We start from the raw sequence: 21730 nt of genomic DNA on the forward strand, positions 1-21730 counted from the left end.
ACACACCTGACAACGGCATCGTAATACTCTAAAAAACATTTAGAGCACCTTAACAAGTGCATAGCAACACCTTGACAACCACTCATGGTAACAGTATATTAATGCTCTAAAACTATTTAGAACATCTTTTCAGGTTCATAGCAACACCTTGGCAACTACCCACAGCACCTTTTTTTTGGTCATGTCAACAAAGTCATTAATTTCAAGACAGAAAATACATTTAAAAAAAAGATTTGAATAATGTGCACTGATGAATCAGGCACTATAAGACAAACAGGATTTATTAAGAAAATAAATAGTCTGTTTTGGTTTCACATGGACTTGAATTAAGATTTATGAGTGCTGTCTCAATACAGAACCAACTGTTCCCTCATTCAGATATATTTATTCTTCTTACATCTTCGTTCTTTATTTATGCTAGGCAAAACAGCTGATTTAATGTGATTTTGATGCATTGACTCAGTGATGTCATTGAGAGCAGAAGGTGACGGCCCCTGCGGGTGGGCAATGGAGACCCCTCGCGTGTGTCCGCTGAAGCTGAAGGGTGACCCTGGCTTACTGAAGCTTTAAGTGAAAGAGAGAAGAGGGCTCGGGTCAATAGAGACACCATGGAGTGCAGAGAGAGAAGAGAAAATGGGTTTTTAATTGGCCTGGGAGTTCTCGAGCTCAGCTCTCTTTACGCACAGAGAGAGCGAATATATCATCAACCTCTGATTGATTGCGTTTAGCTCAACCATTGTGCACAGGGATTTAGAAAGTCCAGTGAAAACACTAAGACCGAACACAGAACTGCAGCAGACCCTGGAGAACTGTAAAACGCTTCCTGGAGACTCTGGTTCGCACCAGCCGTTATGATCCCTGAACCACAGAGGGATGTATTATTTCTAGTTGAAGAGGGAGTGAAGTGGCTGTTTTTAATAAATGGCAGCTGAAAGTGCAGCAGCTGTTGTAAATAGTCAAATTTTTATGGGGTGATGTGTTGTGAATGAATGTTGGGTACACAGAAAAATTGGCTTCCAAAGTGCATGCTTTTATTGGGCCAAGTAATGTACTGTAGTGATTTTTTCAAAATTGAATAAACTTGCTTCCTCATGCTTCTTCATGCATGGATCAGAAATATTTTATATTTTTTATATTTTATGCTACAATTTAATTTCTTATATATTGCATATTTTATATTGAATATATTAATTGTACTAAATAAACTGTATAATAAACTAATTAAATTATATCCCACTTGGATAACAATAAGCTTATACCTGTTACATATTTAATTTTGAGGTTATTTCAGTCATCTGATTATGCCAGACTTTTTTCCCTTTTTTTAATCTGTCTTATCTGCACAGATGATATTTACAGTCTTTATCGTCACCTAATATGTTTCTAATGCTGCTGATACACTCGTAGTATCTGCTAATGGGTGTCTGGATGCCAAATAGGTATGGAAATTACATGCAGATAAGGTTATGTATAATAAAAAGGTTTTCTTTATATTTGTTTCCCGGAGGGGACGTGTGGGAAATAAAGCTTGTGCATGTACATATAATATTCCACCAACTGAGATTTAGGCAGAATTTGTTTGTTTTTTTCAGTATGTAACAATGGCACCAGAATCTCAATATAGCATATATACAAAATTCACTAGCTAACACTCCCTAAGAAAAGTGAATATTTATGGCACTCAGAGAGGTATGTTCAATGCAGTTGTCTTGATGGAAAGAAACAAGATATATCTCTAGTTTCAACATTATTTGTTCTTCAGACATTCCTCTTTTGAAAAAAGAAATATCATATTTTTTTTCAAACTGACCCACATTTGATTTTTGACCACTGAATAAGTGTACATTTGAACGATTTACTCCTGGAGCCATATTGAAATGTCAATATCTCTGGAACCAAATCTCATAGGGTGTTAAAAATAAAGATCCCAAAAAGAAAGTTTGTTAAGACCCAGTATCTAAAAGAGCATTAAGATATATTTAATACTTCTTGAGTTAAGGGCATGTAAACTTTGGAGAAAAACTTGAAAAGTGCTGTTTTCCCATTTTTGAATGATCACCATTGGCACAATGCAACAAAGATTGCTAAAGTCAACATATTTTACTAATAGAGCTTACAATCTCTGTGTAAAAATGATTTTAAAGTCATCCTCCTTTAACTCTGAATGTTCTGAAAATTGCCATTTTGACCTCCCTCTGCAAAATAGTGGATTACAAAATAGTAAATATTCATCCATAAAATGTAATATTTCGGCTTTTATCACTATACATGTCTATCTTTCGTCAGAAAAAAATATTGTCAGAATCGAAAATTTGAGCTGGGGACCACTGGTTGTGTTGATACGGAATGACCCAAATGTGTTTATATTTCATATTAATTTTGGGGGTTTTATGAAACTGAAAACATTGAATTTTGCTGCTTGTGTGCATATACTATTTTAGAGTTTAATGCATAAGTCATGTGTTGGGAGTGTTTTGGGACAGACTTGGGACATAATACAACATAAATCTTGCATACTGATACCACCGATCCGTTTGTTGCATTTGGTAAATTCTTTATTCACTTTTAAATTCACACATTTGTGGGGGAAAAAAAAAACATCATGGGAGCTTTGACCATGCATTCTATATTTGTACTATCTGTCAAAACAGAGCAATCACATGCTTTTCTGTAGGGCTGTAGGGCTTGTAAGTAACAAAAAGCCTGGACAAATTCTGGCTATATGCACACTTTAAATGTATGTTTAATTAAATATGTGACCCTCAACCACAAAACCAGTCATAAGTAGCATGGTTATATTTGTATATAGGGTATGCGAAGAATATATTTTGTAAATTTCCTAATGTAAATATATCAAAACTTAATTGCATTACTATTATTTAATTTTGACAACTTTAAAGCCAATTTTCTCAGTATTTAGATTTTTTTTTTTGCACCCTCAGATTGCAGATTTTTAAACAGTTGTATCTCGTTCAAATATTGTCCTATCCTAACAAACCATTAATTGAAAGCATATTTATTCAGCTTTCAGATGATGTATACATCTATAAATGTCTTAAACAATTAGTGGAAGGGGTAGTCGAAAGTCATGATCGCTTCTTGTTTGAGCATATTGAATTATAAGATATAGAGTTTATACTTCATAAACTGTTTTTTTTTAAGACTATTGATTCTTGTTTAGATTAGAAAGCATCTGACAGCAGAAATGTTGCAGGTTTTGGTTCCTTTGGTTTGCTGTGCAGACAAACACTCTTTACTGTAAAGCTTAGTGTGGATTTGCATGATTTGAGAGTAAGGTGAGTGTGAAATAGAAGGTCATGTGAGCGGCAGAACTGTGTGGAGTGATAAATCCTCACAATCATTTCAGAGCTGCTGCTGCGTTCTACAGGAGCAGCATGGATCAGCTTCACTCTCTCGCTCTCACTCTCTCTTCTCTGACAGTTGTGTGAGTTGCTTGATGGATGAGTTTTGTAACTCAGCTGTTGAATGATGTAATTTAGGACTGTACATTTTATGACGACTTTCTGACAGTTTGAGCAGAAAAAGATGCTGTATGTACAAACAAAACTTGATTGAGTTTGACCTTCCCGTCACATTAGATTTCATCAGTAAAAAGGGGTGTAAAGAACAAGGTTTTGATGGACAATTGTTGTCAAAGAAGTCTTAAAGGTACAGGAACAAAAATTGACAGAAAATTTACTCTTTCTTTCTTCAGTTGTAAAAAAAATTTTTTTTGAGGAAAACATTTCAGGATTTCTCTTGATATAGTAGACTTCTATGGTGCCCATAATAAAGCTAAGGAAGCTAAGGAAGAAGAGTCTTATGTAGCTAAACAATCAGTTACTTAAAAAAGAAAAAAAAAGTACAATTTATATACATTTTAACCTTGAATGCTCGTCTTGTCTAGCTCTGCGTGTATTCCGGTTAAAGAGACAGTTAGGGTAGGTCGAAAAACTTCCATCTCATTTTCTCCTCCAACTTCAAAATCGTCCTACATCGCTGCAGAAGTACCGACCAAGTATTTACAAAGTGAACATGCGAAGAAGATCAAACGCTTTTTAAGGGGTGTTAGAAATTGGAGGAGAGATTTTGACATACCCTATCTGTCTTGAACTGGAATACACAGAGTAAACGCAGAGCTAGACAAGACGAGCATTCAAAGTTAAAAAGTATATAAATTGTCAATTTATTTAGAGAATAACTCATCATTTTGCTAGATTAGACTCTTTATCTCTTTATTAGAGCCCTTTGAAGCTGCATTTAAACTGCATTTTGGAAGTTCCAACTTGGGGGGACCATAGAAGTCCATTTTAATTGAGAAAAATCCTGAAATGTTTTCCTCTAAAAACATAATTTCTTTTTGACTAAAGAAAGAAAGACATGAACATCGTGGATGACAAAGCGGTGAGTAACTTTTAAGTATTTTTTTTGTTCTGGAAGTGAACTTCTCCTTTACCATGAACATCAGGAGGGTAACAAAGAAAAAACATGCAGCAAGACGAAAGAATATTCTGAAAAAAAGCCCAGAATACAGTCTGAAGGTGGAGAAACAAAGGCTCATATGATGTAAATCCATCAAAAGTGTTGTTTTGTGTGTGTTTAATTGTTTTCTCCTCCTCTCTGTTTGTAGGGACCCATCGTGGGTGGGCGGCAGTACAGTTACGGTTGCTTCATGAGCTGGTTTATGCATCTCGTCGAATGGGGAACCCAGGACTGTCTGTCAGACATCTTTCTTTTCTACTACAGACCATGCTGGACTTCCTCTCTGATCAGGGTAAGATATGGGGCACATGCATAAATGCCCTCAAACTTCACATATTTGGTTTCAAAGACCATCCTCTACAGTGAATAGGTGCCGTCAGAATAAGAGTCCAAACAGATGATAAAAACATCACAGTAATCCACAACACTCCAGTCCATCGGTTAACATCTTGTGAAGTAAAAAGCTGTGTTTGTGTAACAAACACATACATCAAGATGTTTTAACTTCAATTTGTTGCTACAGGAGATGGACTTTTTCACTATAAAGTAGTGTGGATTATGGAGATTATGAACTGGTATGTTGAACATGCACATGCAGCTTGTCACTTCATAAGATATTAATTGATAGACTGGTGTCATGTGGATTACTTGTGGTTTTTTTTATCAGCTCTTTGGACTATTATTCTGACGGCACTCATTCACCGCAGTGGATCCATTGGTGAGCAAGTGAGCAAATGATGCAATTCTAAATTTCCCCAAATATGTTGTGATGCAGAAACGAACTCATTTACATTTTGGATGATCTGAGGTTGATTGATTCATCTTTGGGTAAACTATTCCTAAATCAGTTTTACTAAATATCGGGATTTTAGAAAAGTAGCCCTCAAACATATCAATAACAAATGCTCAAACAAGCAAGAACAAACACTCGTAGTAGGTAGAAGTAGCTGTCAGCTCATTTAGACACCCATCATGTATCCAGAGTGATTCAGACAGACAGACAGACGGTACTCATCTAAAAGACAATAGTTGAAAAGAAAAAGACAGTGAGGATAAAATGTTGACTAGAGTGCTTTTATGTAGATTGATTCTACATGAGGACTTGTTATTGTATTTTCCGGCCTGTATTTTATGGAATCGGCATATTATACTTTCAGTTTTTTTTTTGAGGGGCATCTCTTTTTTTGCACAATGACTTATGTTCTCTATTTCTTTAGAAGCCTGTGTGTGAGTTTGGAATACAGGGTTGTGGAAGCGACTTTTAAAAAGTGCAATTCACTAAGGTATTCAAAGTAAAGAATTTAAATTACACTCAGCTTACTCCTTTGAAAAAATAACCGGCTAATAGAGTCGCTAACAAAATGTGCAACTGCTTTAAAATGGTAATATGTGACCCTGGACCACAAAACCAGTCATTAGGGTCATTTTTTTTTTTACATTGAGATTTATACATCATCTGAAAGCTAAATAAATAAACTTTTAAACTTTCCATTCATGTATGGTTTCTTAGGATAGGGCAATATTTGGCCGAGATACAACTATTTGAATATCTGGAATCTAAGGGTGCAAAACAAACTAAATATTGAGAAAATCGCCTTTAGTTGTCCAAATTAAGTTCTTAGCAATGAATTTATCTACTAATCAAAAATTACTAATCAAAAATTAAGTTTTGATATATTTATGGTAGGAAATTTACAAAATATCTTCATGGAACATGGATCTTTACTTAATATTCTAATGATTTTTGGCATTAGGGTTATTAACATTAATAATTTTGACTGGTTTTGTGGTCCAGGTTCACATATGTTTAAATAGACCACACTCATAATATAGTGAAATAAGTTATAATTACAAATTATCTTTTATATTCTAATATAATCTGTTTTAATTATATTAATTGGTGATAATTTATATGAATTATTTATAATTAAATAAACTAATATTAATAACAATATTTTTTTTAACTAATAAAAATAAAAACAGTTTATATTTAAAATATTAAAACAATGAAGATGTATACTGTTTTAGGAACTGTATAGAGTTCAAATAATTTGTATAAATCTTTATTTAGTAATTTTTGCATTTTGTCCCACAGTGTTTAAAAGAAAAGCTAGACATGAACTTACTTAACTACTTTTAGTCCCTATCATTTGTTAAGGATGTATATGGTTATTTGTGTTTGCATGTGGCTCTGTGTGCCGTGTTACCTGGATTTTCCTGAAAGCCTCCATGTCTTTGAAAAGAGATTGATGTTGTTTTTTTGTTGCTCAGCCATGGTCCACTTCACAGCGTCCTGTCCCCACAGAGGTGTGCTGTAATCCTGTCTGCCTCACATACACACACCACACACAAACCACACATGCAGTCGGGCCTGCAGCTCTTGGGTATTGAGCTCTGTCAAGCTTATCATTTCCTACCAGACAGAACAAATCCAGAGTTCCCTCGGCTGAGCTCAGGGATTGGTCGAACGCTGTTTTCAACACAGTGTCAGAGTAACAATGGCTCCCTATGTTCTGATAAAACCCATTTCTGCACTCCTCTCTCCTCTGAGAGCCAAACGAATCACTCTTATTTTATCTAACGAGCAATGTGATCTATTTTCAGGCGTTTAAATGCAATTTCAGGCCTCCTTTTGGAGTTTAAACAGGAGCATGAATGCTTCATGTGGCAATCACATGTTTGACAAACATGTAAAATATATCTTATATAGTTGAAGTCATATGTTTACATACACCTTGCAGAATCTGCAAAATGTTAATTATTTTATTAAAATAAGAGGGATCATACAAAATGTCACATATAGTCCACAAGAGAAAATAATAGTTGAATTTATAAAAATGCCTCTATTCAAAAGTTTACATACACTTGATTCTTAATACTGTGTGTGATATTGTTTCATGAGTCTTGTTTGTTCAGAAAAATCCTTCAGGTCCCACAGATTCTTTGTTTTTTTAACATTTTTGTGTATTTGAACCCTTTCCAACAATGACTGTATGATTTTGAGATCCATCTTTTCACACTGAGGACAACCGAGGGACTCATATGCAACTATTACAGAAGGTTCAAACGCTTACTGATGCTCCAGAAGGAAAAAGCACACATTAAGAGCCGGGGGTGAAAACTTTTTGAATTTGAAGATCAGGGTAAATTTAACTTCTTTTGTCTTCTGGGAAACATGCAGCTATCTTCTGTAGCCTCTGAAGGGCAGTACTAAATGAGAAGACCTGAAGGATTTTTCTGAAGAACAGCAGGCTGTTCAACTGTTCAGGACAAACAAGGGACTCATGAACAACTATCATTACACACACACACACACACACACACAAAAAGAGCTGTGGATCATTCAGGTAACAACACACTATTAAGAATCAAGTGTTTGTACTTTTGAACTGGGTCAGTTGTATAATATTATTTTCTCTTGTGGCCTATATATAAATGTATTTTATGTGAAATATCTAATTCATTCAGTGCATTTTGTATGATCCCTCTTATTTTGGTAAAATAATTAAAAATTTGCAGATTCTGAAAGTAAGCTTGTAAGATGTAAGCTTTTCACCTCAACTGTATGTGTGAACACAGGTGTTTCATTATGGCATTTTATTTAGTAAAAATACAGGCTGAGAGAAATGCCAATTCCAGCCAGTTCCTCTCAACGAGACTCATTTTACCATTCTGTACCTGCTTGCTTTCGAGTTTCATTCTGCTTTTTCGTTCCCATAGGATTGGACTTTGACTCTAGACTAAATGTATAATATTAAAGGTGACATATCATGAAAATCTGACTTTTTTTGTGTTAAAGTGCTATAATCAGGTCCCCAGTGTGTCTACTAACCCAGAAAATGTAAAAAATGACAACCCAGTAACTGTTTTAGTAAGCCTTTCTCTGTAAGCATGTGAAAAAAGGAGCTGCTCAGATTTCGCTCTCCCCTTGACGTAGAAAGGGGGTTTTATTATAATATTACCGCCTCTTAATCTGCACGTTTCCATCCAAAGCGTCATCATTTTGTTTTCGCAAGCGACAATGGTGTACCAGTTCTAACGCCATGGGAAAAGCTCAAGCAAAGCATGCTAACTGTTTTGTCGTTGACTGCACAGACGAGCACAGAACACTATTTAAAGTACCAGCCTCGGAGGAGAAAAGAGAGCAGTGGATGTATTTATTTACTTTATTATGCTGCTGCCATACAGATCTGAAATAAATATGCAATTTCTTTCCCAGCTGTTTGCCTTCATAGACATAACCAACTGTTTTTGTAACTCCTGTGTGTTTTTAACATGTGTGTATTTGACAGTTTAAGCGCAGTAAGACATGAAAGAGAACTTAGTTTAATATGCTATATCAGAAGTTTGAACAAACAGGGTTTAAAACACATGATTTCAGCGCAATTAGACGTGATAATCAAAACCAAACTCTTTTTGTCAGAGTATCAGAGGTACGAGCTTTAAAGGCACAGCCCTATTCTGGAAAAAGGGGGCGGGGAGTAGCAGCTCATTTGCATTTATAGTGGCATGCATGAAAACAGCGTGTTTCTGCTTCCACTCAAAATAGGCATTTTCAAAATTATATAATAATTGATCTGTGGCGATTTTGAGCTGAAACTTCAGACACATTCTGGGGACACCCGAGACTTATATTACATACTGTATTGTAAAAAGGGGCATTATAGGTCTATTTTTCCCCACTCACTCCTATTTAATTTAGGTCTAGTTTCCACAATACTGCATTTTTATGTTGTCCTAGATGTCGCAAAGTTGTTTATCGTTCTAAGTAATGTTAAAAATAAAGGAAAATAAACAATTGCATACAGTCTTTGTTATAAGCTACGTAGCTCTTATGTTTACATAAACAGCCAGATAAGTCTTTGTTGCTCTGATTTTCACAACACTGATCACATGACCTCTACACTCCCATTGGTAGTTGCTTTGCATTTGCTTAAAGTTGAACTTTTCTCAGTTTGTTCAAGTAGTTGGAAATGCCAACATATTGTTACTGCAAGTCCAGAGGCTTTAGAAATACCACTCTGGTTTACAGCTCAACCAAATTATTCATAAGAACTGCTTTAGAATTAGCCTGGAAAAATCCAGACCCTAATCTATTAAGATTAAGGGTCTGGGATCGAGCAATAAAAACTGCCTAACTCGAGGGGTGGCACCAAGCATGCATTTGAAACTCTCACTGCACACAATTGGATAACGCCACGACCAATCACAACAATACACGCTTAGCTACCAGCAGAGCTAAATGATGTTTCATTAACAAAGTTCGGGAGAAGCGCGTCAGATACTTAGCATCACAAGAGGAGCCCACTCAAGTCAATCAGCGCTATAGGTTTAAATACAGCTGACTCACCTCAATTCACTCGATGGTTTATTAGTAACCCTCCACCACCCCATCTCATCACTCCGAGTTCTCACTACTCCTATTGGGGGGTACTCTGGGTTCGGGCCACTCCCGAGCTCGGAGCCCTTCACCGGACAGCACGCCAAACATGCACTACTATTCTCCGGCTAATTATATGTAAGCGTGAACTCGTGAACTGATAGATTAAACTCTTGCTGTATCCAGTCAGCAAAACCGCATAAACGTCCTTCTTGCAAAGGAACGGTTCGAGTTTTCGGTTTTCTGTTCCTCTTTTATATGAAAAGCCAAGTCTAACTCGTTCATTATAGCGGCCAAAGCCGTTTCAAACAACTGGTGTTCATCTGTAGCAACAGCGATCTTTCAAAGTTTACTATATGATTCGGACGTCGCAGCGCTGTCGTCATCAGTTTAGCTCGCCTCTGTCCCGCCTACATCAGATACACCGATTTGATTGTTTCTCACAACTGCTTACGTAATGCAGTAACCTGCATCATTGCTCGATGCCAGAGTGTCTTGCAGAGACAATTCAAATTGTGCTCTCGCGAGACCTCTGGATTTCCAGGTTACTTTAGAATAGCAATTTGTTCTTAAATTGGACATCACTATCACAGTGTTGTCTTTGCAGAAGTTCCCCCGTGTTCATTTGAATTGCAGTCCGCATCCCGCTGTTGACATGATTGATCTTTGATTGAGGAGAGCTGCTCAGTCCACCTGAATTAAAACTGTGTGCCATCTGAGAGCTGAAGTGAGGAGCGACAGTTTCAGTCTGCCTCCTGCCGCTTCTCTTGATTTTATCGCTGAAAGCATCTGTGCGAATGCAAAAGAACAGACCGTACAGTCAGATCGCAGTCCGCCCCGTTATACTCTACTGTATAATGACTAATGATTTCCTGTTAGCAGCAGTTGTTAGAAACGCCCTCAACACAAAGGCACTTTACAGAATGGAGGCGTCCGATTTAAATGCATCTGCTTGACATTGATCAGTGTCAATCTGGACTCTTGACGGGATAACAGAGCAGGAGATTCGGAGGGTTTCTTTTAAATTAGCACATGAGGGGGTACCGTCTTTTTCAAGTCCTGACAGAATGATATTAGAAGAAAAGATGGGGATGTTTAATTCAAGGCTGAGCTTTGTAGTGAACAATTGCTCTGCCTACAGATAACAGGTGGATGCTCGTGTTATGAAGTAATTAATGCAGACAGAAAGGGAAAGAGATGGAGAAACATATTTGCAGATGTGGCAGATACATGCTTCCAGAATCTAGATAGAAGAGAAAACGGCAGAGAAACAGAGAGATGAGGTTAAACAGTGCATCTGGAAAGTATTCATATGCACTGTTAACTGTGGGACCTTATATAGACAGGTGTGCTTTTCCAAATAATGTCTAATCAACTGAATTTACCACAGGTAAATCAAGTTGTAGAAACAATGATCAGTGGAAACAGGATGCACCTGAGCTAAATTTTTGGTGTCATGGCAAATTCAAAGGCTGTGAATTCTTATGTACATGTGATGTTATTTATATATATATAATCTATATATCTTCTTTTATTTTTGTGATGATTTGGCTCACATTTAACAAAAACCCACCAATTCACTGTATATGTACTCAATACTTGGTAGGGGCTTCTTTTGCTTTAAATACTGCCTCAATTCGGCGTGGCATGGAGGTGATCAGTCTGTGGCACTGCTGAGCTGGTATGGAAGCCCATTTTTCTTTGACAGTGGCCTTCAGCTCATCAGCATTTATTGGTCTCTTGTTTCTCAAAACTCTTTGACAATACCCCTAGATTCTCTATGGGGTTCATGTCTGGTGAGTTTGCTGGCCAGTCAGGCACACCAACACCATGGTCATTTAACCAACTTTTGGTGCTTTTGGCAGTGTGGGGTGGTGACAAATCCTGCTGGTAAATGAAATCAACATCTTTAAAAAGCTGGTCAGCAGGAAGAAGCATGAAGTGCTCTAAAATTTCTTGGTAAACAGGTGCAGTGACTTTGGTTTACAAAAAACACAGTGGACCAACACCAGCAGATGACATTGCACCCCAAATCATTACAGACTGTGGAAACTTAACACTGGACTTCAAGCAACTTGGGCTATGAGCTTCTCCACCTTTCCTCGAGAGTCTAGGACCTTGGTTTCCAAATGAAATACAAAACTTGCTCTCATCTGAAAAAGAAGACGTTGGACCACTGGGCAACAGTCCATTTCTTCTTCTCCTTAGCCCAGGTAAGACACCTCTGATGTTGTCTCTGGTTCAGGAGTGGCTTAACAAGAGGAATACGACAACTGTAGCCAAATTCCTTGACATGTCTGTGTGTGGTGGCTCTTGATGCCTTGACCCCAGCCTCAGCTCATTCCTTGTGAAGTTCACCCAAATTCTTGAATCGATTTTGCTTGACAAGCCTCTCAAGGCTGCGGTTCTCTTGGTTGGTTGTGCATCTTTTTCTTCCACACTTTTTCCTTCTACTCAACTTTCTGTTAACATGCTTGGTTACAGCACTCTGTGAACAGCCAACTTCTTTGGCAATGAATGTTTGTGGCTTACCCTCCTTGTGAAGGGTGTCAATGATTGTCTTCTATCTAGACAACTGTCAGATCAGCAGTCTTCCCTGTGATTGTGTAGCCTAGTGATTGTGAAACCTTTGCAGCCTTTGTGATTGGCATGTCACCATATTCTAATTTATTGAGATTTTTTGTTAAATGTGAGCCAAATCTTCACAATTAAAAGAACCAAAGACTTAAACCACTTCTGCACTGTGCACTGAATTTATTTAATACACGAGTTTCACAATTTGATAAATGATATAAAAATAAATGAAATTATATATATATATATATATATATATATATATACACAGTGTCCTCCACTAATATTGGCACCCTTAGTAAATATGAGCAAAGGTGACTGTGAAAATACATCTGCATCGTTTATCCTTTAGATCTTTCATTCGAAAAATTCACAAGATTCTAACCTTTCATTGACGTAAAACGATGGAATCTCATATCTCGTTATCTCATTATAAAATAAATGTTTTTCTCTAGTTCACATTGGCCACAATTACGGGCACCCCTTAAAATTTGTCTAAGTAAAATATCTCTAAAGTATATTCCCATTAATATTAATTTTTATTAAAAAATATGAGGAACACAAAAGCCAAATTCACTTAATCATCCATCACAAGAAGTAAAACCAAAGAATGTAGTTCTAATGTGCAGAACAAGTTTGTTGAGCTTCGCAAAATAGAAAGTGGCTGTAAGAAAAGAGCTAAAGCATTGAAAATCCCCATTCCCACCATCAGGACAATAATTAAGAAGTTCCAATCAACTAAAGATGTTACAAATCTGCCTAGAAGAGGACGCGTGTCTATATCATCCTAATGCACGATAAGGAGGAGAGTTTGAGTGGCCAAAGACTCTCCAAGGATCACAGTTGGAGAATTGCAGAGAATTGTTGAGTCTTGGGGCCAGAAAGCCTAAAATAAAATGATCAAACAGCCCCTACATCCAGAGGGTTTCAAGAACCCAAAAACAAACTGCAGAATATTCACTTGTCAGACATGATTGGAACTTCAAACAGGACTGGCTTCTATGGTCAGATGAAACTAAAAATGAGCTTTTTGTCAGCCAACCCTCCAGATAGTTTTGGTGCAGACAGGGATAAAAAAGTACCCCATGCCCACGGTTAAAAATACTGCTGGGTCTTTAATGTTGTGGGCCTATACAAAAAATCTATTTCAAATGCTGTTCTTTGAAACCTTATAGTCATTACAGAATCCTGCAACAACAACGTATTACTTTTTTCTTAATTTTAAGCAGCACAACTGTTTTCAACATTGTTAATAATAATAAATGTTTCTTGAGCAGCAAATCAGCATATTAAAATGATTTGTGAAGGATCATGTGACACTGAAGACTGCAGTTATGATGCTGAAAATTCAGCAGGAATAAATTACATTTACATTTTAAAACAGAAACATTAAAACAGAAAACAGTTATTGTAAATTGCAATAATATTCTATAATATTACAGTTTTACTGTGATCAATTAGGATCAAATAGAGACAGCCTTGGTGAACAAAAGAGCCTATGAAGTTTCATATAAGTGGAAAGAGTCTACCATAGCAGAAGAACCAGAGAAAGACGAAATACGTTGGTCAAGCAAATTGGATTACGAGTGGGTTTCTTAATAAAGGACTCTGTTATTGTGAATAAAACAGCAGGATATGTTATTCTAAAGAAGAGTGTTTGTTTTTAGTCTTTAATGGACTTTTCTGCTCATGTAACCAAGTGAGTGCAGGGGACAAGAAAAATGTCAAGCCTGTCTTCACGATCCAATCAAATTCCAGTCGATAAGTCCTGTGCTACATTATTCCTCTCCTGAGTATTTGTTTTGAGTCAGAAATATGTGCCCTTAGTTAAATATGTTGCAAATGCAGTTTCATGTTGTTTTTAAGAACAAGCTGTCCCTTACCTCGCTGTACAACATTTTAAAAGTTGACACAAAAGATGGGTAAGAGACTGAAAGCGCATAGCAGAACAGACTGAGAGAGACGGTGAGAAAAAGAAAGTGATGTTGTCGGCTAATTAGTATTTTGTCGAGTTTCATTTGCCAGAGCTCACATGTCAGCAGGGGTTGTGTTGTCTGCACGGAGCAGTGTGAAATAAGCTATTTGAGGTATGTGTTCGGCTGCTATTTTTGCAGACGTTTTTGAAGACAAATCAAGAATGCCAAATAAAGCGCTTCATTTAGAGAGCTGGCGAACGCTCTTGAGAAATTCTCACCGGATGAAAGGTGTAAATTGCAACACAGAGATTCATTTTCAGCTCTGCTCTGATGTCTGTGGTGTTAATTTAGTTTTATTTAGAAGTTAGTAGCACATTTTGTGAATGGATGTGTCTAAATGACCTGGCGAGGCTTCATCTGCAGGAAACTCTCTGTGCTATATGAGACATGTCTGTAAATTTAAATTGTATGAATTGCCCAGCTGTAATCTGAAAAAAGCAAGCGTAAGGCTTGAAGATGGATATTATAAACGTTCATTGTGATTTTCTGCTTTGAGACAGGGTGTACTGTGAAAAGTACTTTAAAAATAAATGTGGCTTGATTATAGAGATTAGATTTATTTATTTATTTTTATTTTATGTTAAAGGCTGATTTTAGGACCATTAAAATGTTATATCTAAAACAATCTGTAATTTTAATGATGAATTAAATAATGTGTATACAAATTGTACAATTTTAATTTTTTTTATTATATTTTATTTTATTTTTTACAATGCAAGTAAAAAATATTCTAAGAGGACATTTTATTTTTGCAAAATATAATATTAATAATAATAATTATTATTTTTTAAAATATTTTTTTAAATAAAATGTCTTATAGAAATGTGTAAAATGTTAAATTTATAAAATAAAAAATAAATGTAATATGTAATAATGTAATATTTATTAGCATTTATTAATATTTAGAATTTTGTTTTTATATTTTCATTTTTAATTTAAATTTTAGTACGTTTTGTGATTTATTCATTTATTTATTTATTTATGTCTGTAATTTTTTTACTTTTGTCATTTTTGTTTCATTATCATTGTTTTACATTTTTTAATTTAGATTTTTTTTATTTTAGAGGAATTGTTTTTTTTATATTTTCACTTTTAATTTCAATTTTGGTATGTTTTGTGATTTTCTTTTGTCATTTTTATTTTATTATCATTGTTTAACATTTGTTATTTTGATTTTTGATATTTTTTTTTAAAGGCAGGTTTTAGGACCATTAAAATGTTTTATATCCAAAACAATCTGTAATTTTTAATGATAAAATAATTAATGTGTGATTATAAAAACATTACATTACTATTTTAAAGAATATGAAACATTTATTGTGATTTTTATTTATTTATTAAATTTTTTACATTTATGTATTATGGTAATTGGGGAAAACTTAACTGTCTCTTTATTTTGTTTTATTTTATTGTTTTTTGGTAAAGTAAAGTGAAATAAAATAAAATCTATTTTCGTATAACTATAAAATGTAATTTAATTAGTATTATTTAGTTTTTATATAAAAGTTTTTTAGCATTTATTAATATTTATAATTATTGTTATATTATTATGTTTTATATTATTTTATTATTTTTCACAGTGCAAGTGAAAATCATTCTAAGAGTACCTGTTATTTTATTTATGTAAATATAATATATCTTATATATCTTATTTTTTTCTTTTGATTTTAGAGTCAGTTGTGTCCCGAGTAGAGTAGAGTAAAGTAAAGTAAAGTATATATTTGTATAAATAAAAATGTATACAATTAAAGAAATAAATGTATAACTATAATATATAATTTTTATTTCATTATTATTATTATTATTGTTTTTAAATATTTTATATGTAGCTTTAATTTATCTGTGTTTATTTATTTTTTATGTTTTAATAATTTTTGTACTTAAACTTATTGTTACCTTGGTGACTGTTTATTTTTAATCTTAACAATTGTGTTTTATTTTAAATTTCAGCCTTTTAATTTAACAGCTATTTTATTTGAAAATATAAAATAAAATAAATATACTTTATTTTCTTATAGAGATAAAAATGAAACAGGTAAAATTAAACATTTATAAAATGTAAAAAATAAAATGTATAAATATAATATTGGAAATGTTCTGTGACATTCACTCATGCAGTCAGGTACATGGACCTAAAGTTTGTGTATTTATGTGAATGGAAGTGTGTTCAGACTCTTTGGACTGAATAAAAACAGTGGCCCCTCTGGTCTCTGTGGCCCTGAGCTAATCTCACTCTCATACAGCTTTAAACAAACACACTCGCAACCCTTATAACCCTTGCGAACACACATACACAAGCTACACACTCACTAGCTCTCTCTCATGGCCAACATATAAACACACACACCTCACTAAACAACCTCTTTCTCACTTTCAGGCTCTTGCTAAAAGCACCCTTGTCCCTGAAATATTAAGCGCGGCTCTGGGGAGACTGGGAGAGAGAGAGAGACATTTGTGACAGAAACACGGACAAGCAATTTGAAATGGATTTTAGGGATGATGTACCTGGTGAACGCATTCAGAATATTTAATGCTCTTTGCTAAGCCAGGCATAACTATTAGGATTGCAAACAACTGCATAGCAATGTATTAAAAACCATTTTTTTAAGTTTTAGCAATGCCCAGCACTCACCCAAAATACACTAAGAACCGAATAACAATACACTAAAATACAATGAATTTTAATGTAGGGATGCGCCCAGAACTACTGTACTTAGCTACTTTATTACAATACCTTGACAATCAGCACTAACTATTCTGCATAATCTTAACAATGTAGTAATTCATTTATTTTTATTTTTGTTTTAATTGTAGTACATAAAGTTAATGTTGCCTTGTTGACTGACTGTTTAATTTCGTTTTATCTAATAATTGTTTTATTAAAATTTTCAGCTTTATTTCAGCATTTTTTCGTATTTTAATTTTATTTAGTTTTTTTGTCAGCTTTAGTTTAGCTTTTTAAAATTTAATTAATTCATTAATGTGGAGCTGTTATCAGTGTTATTTTGGTATTTAGTATTTATTTTTATTTTTATAGCATTTATTAATATTTAGATTTTTTTACTTTTCATTTAAATTTTAGTAGCTTTTTGTGATTTTTTTTTAATGAACTTTTGTCATTTTTATTATCAATGTTTTTTTAAATATTTATATGTATCTTTCCGCTTTATTTCAGCATTTTATTGAATTTTATTGTATTTTATTTTTATTTTGTTTTATTTGTCAGCTTTAGTTCAGCTTTTTAAATATTTAATTAAATCTATTATTTGTTTGTTTATTTAGAGCAGTGATCAGTGTTTTTTGGTATTTAGCATTTTAATATTTTTATAGCATTGATTAATATTTAGAATCGTTTTATTTCTGCATTTTGACTTTTCATTTAAATCTTTTTGTTGTTTTTTATGTACTTTTGTCATTTTTATTGTCATTGTTTTTAAATATTTATATCTAGCTTTAATTTATTTCTATTTTGTTTTTTATCATTGTCATTGTAATTCACTTTAGCTAATAATTTAGTTTTGTTTTAATTTTTCATTTTTTTTTTTAATTGAATTATTTTTTTAAATTGTATGTATTTATTTATTTATTATCAGTCATTTTGGTATTTAATATTTTTATATTTTGATAGCATTTATTAATTATAGTAAATATTAAATATTTAGAATTAATTTTGTTAGTACATTATTTTGCTAAAGCTTTTTAAAATTTAATTAATTAATTGATAAATTTTATGTTTAGAACATTTAATATTTAGTATTATTTAGTTTTTTTATCTTCACGTTTAATGTAATTTCTTTTTTACGTTTTATGACAATGTACTTTTGTAAATATTTATTTGTAACTTTACTTTATTTTCATTTTTGTTTTATTAGTTGTAATTTTCAGCTTTATTTATTGTATGTCTATTTTTAGTTTTATTTTCAGTTTTATTAAAATTTAGCTTTTTAAAATTAAAATTTATTTCTCAGCTTTATTTTAATTTTAATTTTAATTTATTTAATTAATTAATTAATTAAGTGAGTGAGTAATTAATTTGGCAATTGCTTTGGCAATATGTATCCAAGTATGTCATGCCAATAAAGCAATATGAATTGAATTGAATTGAGTAATTAATTTGGAGCCGTTATCAGTATTATTTTGGTATTTAGTATTTTTATAGCATTTATTAATATTTGGATTTTTTTTTAACTTTTCATTTAAATTTTTGTACATTTTTGTGATTTGTTCTTTATGTACACTTGTCATTTTTATTAGCATTGTTTTTGAATATTTATTTGTAGCTTTCATTTTTATTTTAGATTTAATAATTGTAGTACTTAAACTTAATGTTGTCTTGGTGACTGACTATTTAATTTTTTTATCTAATAATTTTGTTTTATTTCAATTTTCATCTTTATTTAAGCATTTTATTGTATTTTAATTTAGTTTTGTTTTATGTGTCATCATTAGTTCAGCTTTTTAAAATGAAAAGTATTTATTTAGAGCTGTTTTCAGTGTTTTTTCTTTGTATTTAGTATTGTTATATTTTTATAGCATTTATTAATATTTAGAATTGTTTTATTTTCAATTTATTTTTATTTTTACCGTATTTATTTTTATTTACATTTTATTTCATTTGTCAGCTTCGGTTCAGCTTTTTAAATATTTATTTATTTGTTTGGAGCTGTTATCAGTGTTATTTTTGTATTTAGTATTTTTATAGCATTTATAATTATTTATAATTGTTTTATTTTAGATTTTGTTTTATTTTTACCATTTTTATTTTAAATGTATTTATTTTTATTTCTATTTCTATTTTTATTTGTTAGCTTCAGTTCAGCTTTTAAAATATTTATTTATTTATTTGGAGCTGTTATTAGTGGGTTTTTTTTGTATTTAGTATTTTATAACATTTAATATTTAGCATTATTTCGTTTTTTTGTATTTTCACGTTTCATGTAATTTTTTTTGTTTTGTTTTACATTTAGTGACAATGTACTTTTGTAAATATTTATTTGTAGCTTTACTTTATTTTCATTTTTATTTTTATTGTAATTTTCAGCTACATTTTATTGTAATTTTCAGCTACATTTTATTTCTCAGCTTTATTTTAATTATATCAGCTTTATTATAACTTTTTATTTAATTTAATTTAATTTAATTTAAATTTTTAATTACCAAAAATGTTCTTATATATGTGTATATATATATGTGTGTGTGTGTATGTATGTATGTATGTATGTGTATGTGTGTATGTATGTATGTATATATATATATATATATATATATATATATATATATATATATATATATTTAGTTACTGATAACAACACTGACTATATAAATAACCACCCATTTAAAACGATTATAGAGTTTGTTTTTTATGTTATTTCAAGAGATATATTATATAATGGTGTATATGCATATGATTATACATGTGTCATTTCTATTTCCCTGTGTTCTGTCATCCAAAGTCTCTCCCTCATGGGCTGAACCCTTTCATTTGATAGTTGACTCGAAAAAATGCCGTATATCAAGTTAGTGACCCACGTGTCATCTCTTCAGAGGCCGTGTGAAGCCAGTAATTATACCCTGATCAGACGGCATGCAATTACGTTCAGTTTGAACACTTTTTTTTTTATAACAAGACGCTATGAAATGAGACATAAACCCTCATCAGAACATCTTGTTCGCTTTTTCCTCACTGGCCTTTTCCTCACATTCCTGGATGTTGATGTTTCCCATAGCAACAACCCCTCCCTCTCACATCCTAAAGATGCAGACGACGTTCTGCGGACCATTGCGATGGACCATAGTAACGTCCAATCTATTCCTCCTCACTGAACTGCTGTAAACAGCAATTTTCTGAGTCAGTTGTCAGTTTGCCGTCTCCTCCCAGCTTTGGTGGCTCTACATTTTGTTGCCTCCGATTGGGAAGTGTGACGCATTTGTCAGCATGTTGCATGTTTGTTGGGTTTAGTTGCTCGTCTGTAGTCGGTAATTTCATTGCAGTGGACTTTAGCGCCCTGCTTATACATTATTCATAATTTATGTGACAGTCATCTCTGCTTATATCCCGTCAGCAGTCCTCGCATCAACCTGAGCACTCGAGTTCATCTCTTCCGACAGCTGCAGGCTTTTTACCCCCTCACTCATGTTTTTAGAGTTTTTGTTGAGTCTGTGACATTTTCGCATTACACACTTTCTCTTTTTTTTCTTGTCCTGACCCATCAGAAATGCTTTAGTTAAAATTTTCCAGAGGGAAGAAATCGTTGTTCTTTCAGAAAGCAAAAACAGGGACTTCTGAGGTTATTTTTTAAATTAATTTAAATATTTTGTACAATGTTTTCTCTTTTTATGACCTTGTGTGTGAAATGTATTTATATTATTTAATTATTTCTATTTAATATATAGATTTTTTTATTCTTTATTTATTCATTTGCAATATGTGTAGTATATATGATGAGTTCATTTGCAAAAACAGATAAACATTTTTATTAATTTTCATAAATCACCTTTTTTATTGTGTTATTATGTTTTAGTGTGTTTTATTGTGTTAGTTAGCAGTATTTTTGAGTTATTATTATTTAATCAAAACAACCCCACTGCTGTTTGATTATTACTTGAAATGCAGAATAAAAAAAACAAACATGATTTTTGACTTTAATCTGTTCGTCAAATTAACAGCCATTGAAAAACCCAATAATACCCTTTTTACTTGTAAATATATTATGGAAAGTAAAATAGGTTGTGAGTGCAGTTTTATATTTATTTATGTATTTATTTATTTGTAATATATACTTATTTATTTCCATATAATACTTTATTCATTTATTTACAAACAATGTATTATTGATTTGTTTCCATACAATGTATGTAGTATATATTTTCTATAAAATATACAGGTTGATATGTAAAAATATATTTGTAACTATGCATATCAGCTGTTTAAAAACCCATTTTTACTTGTATATATTATGGAAGTAAAATAGGTTGTGAGAACATTTATGTATTTATTTATTTACAAATAGTATTTATTTCAATACAATATAGTGTTTATATATTTCCTTGCAATATATGTATTTTTTGTTTTATATATAAAATATATAGGTTGATATGTGTAATATATATTTATTATAATGTATAAATATATTTATAATTATGCATATCAGCCATTGAAAAAAAAACATTAATAGCTTTTACTTGTAAATATATTATGAAAGTAAAAATAGATTGTAAGAACATTTATTTATTTATTTATTTCTATTTCTAATTAATGTTTATTTATTTTTAGACAATGTATTTAATTATTAATTAATACTCATTTTTACTTGTATAT

General features: G+C 32.5%; 1 protein-coding gene across 1 annotated transcript in view; it reads left to right on the forward strand.

Moving 5' to 3' along the window:
- The window catches only part of trappc9 (trafficking protein particle complex subunit 9), an 83527-nt gene that overhangs the window by 23761 nt on the left and 38036 nt on the right, over positions 1 to 21730 (forward strand). The window contains exon 9 of the mRNA XM_073821481.1: positions 4631 to 4774. Within this exon, the coding sequence (XP_073677582.1) occupies positions 4631 to 4774 (144 nt within the window). The remainder of the gene's footprint in view (positions 1 to 4630; positions 4775 to 21730) is intronic.

This window comes from Garra rufa, chromosome 17 (genome assembly GCF_049309525.1).
Source record: "Garra rufa chromosome 17, GarRuf1.0, whole genome shotgun sequence".
Classification (NCBI taxonomy): domain Eukaryota; kingdom Metazoa; phylum Chordata; class Actinopteri; order Cypriniformes; family Cyprinidae; genus Garra; species Garra rufa.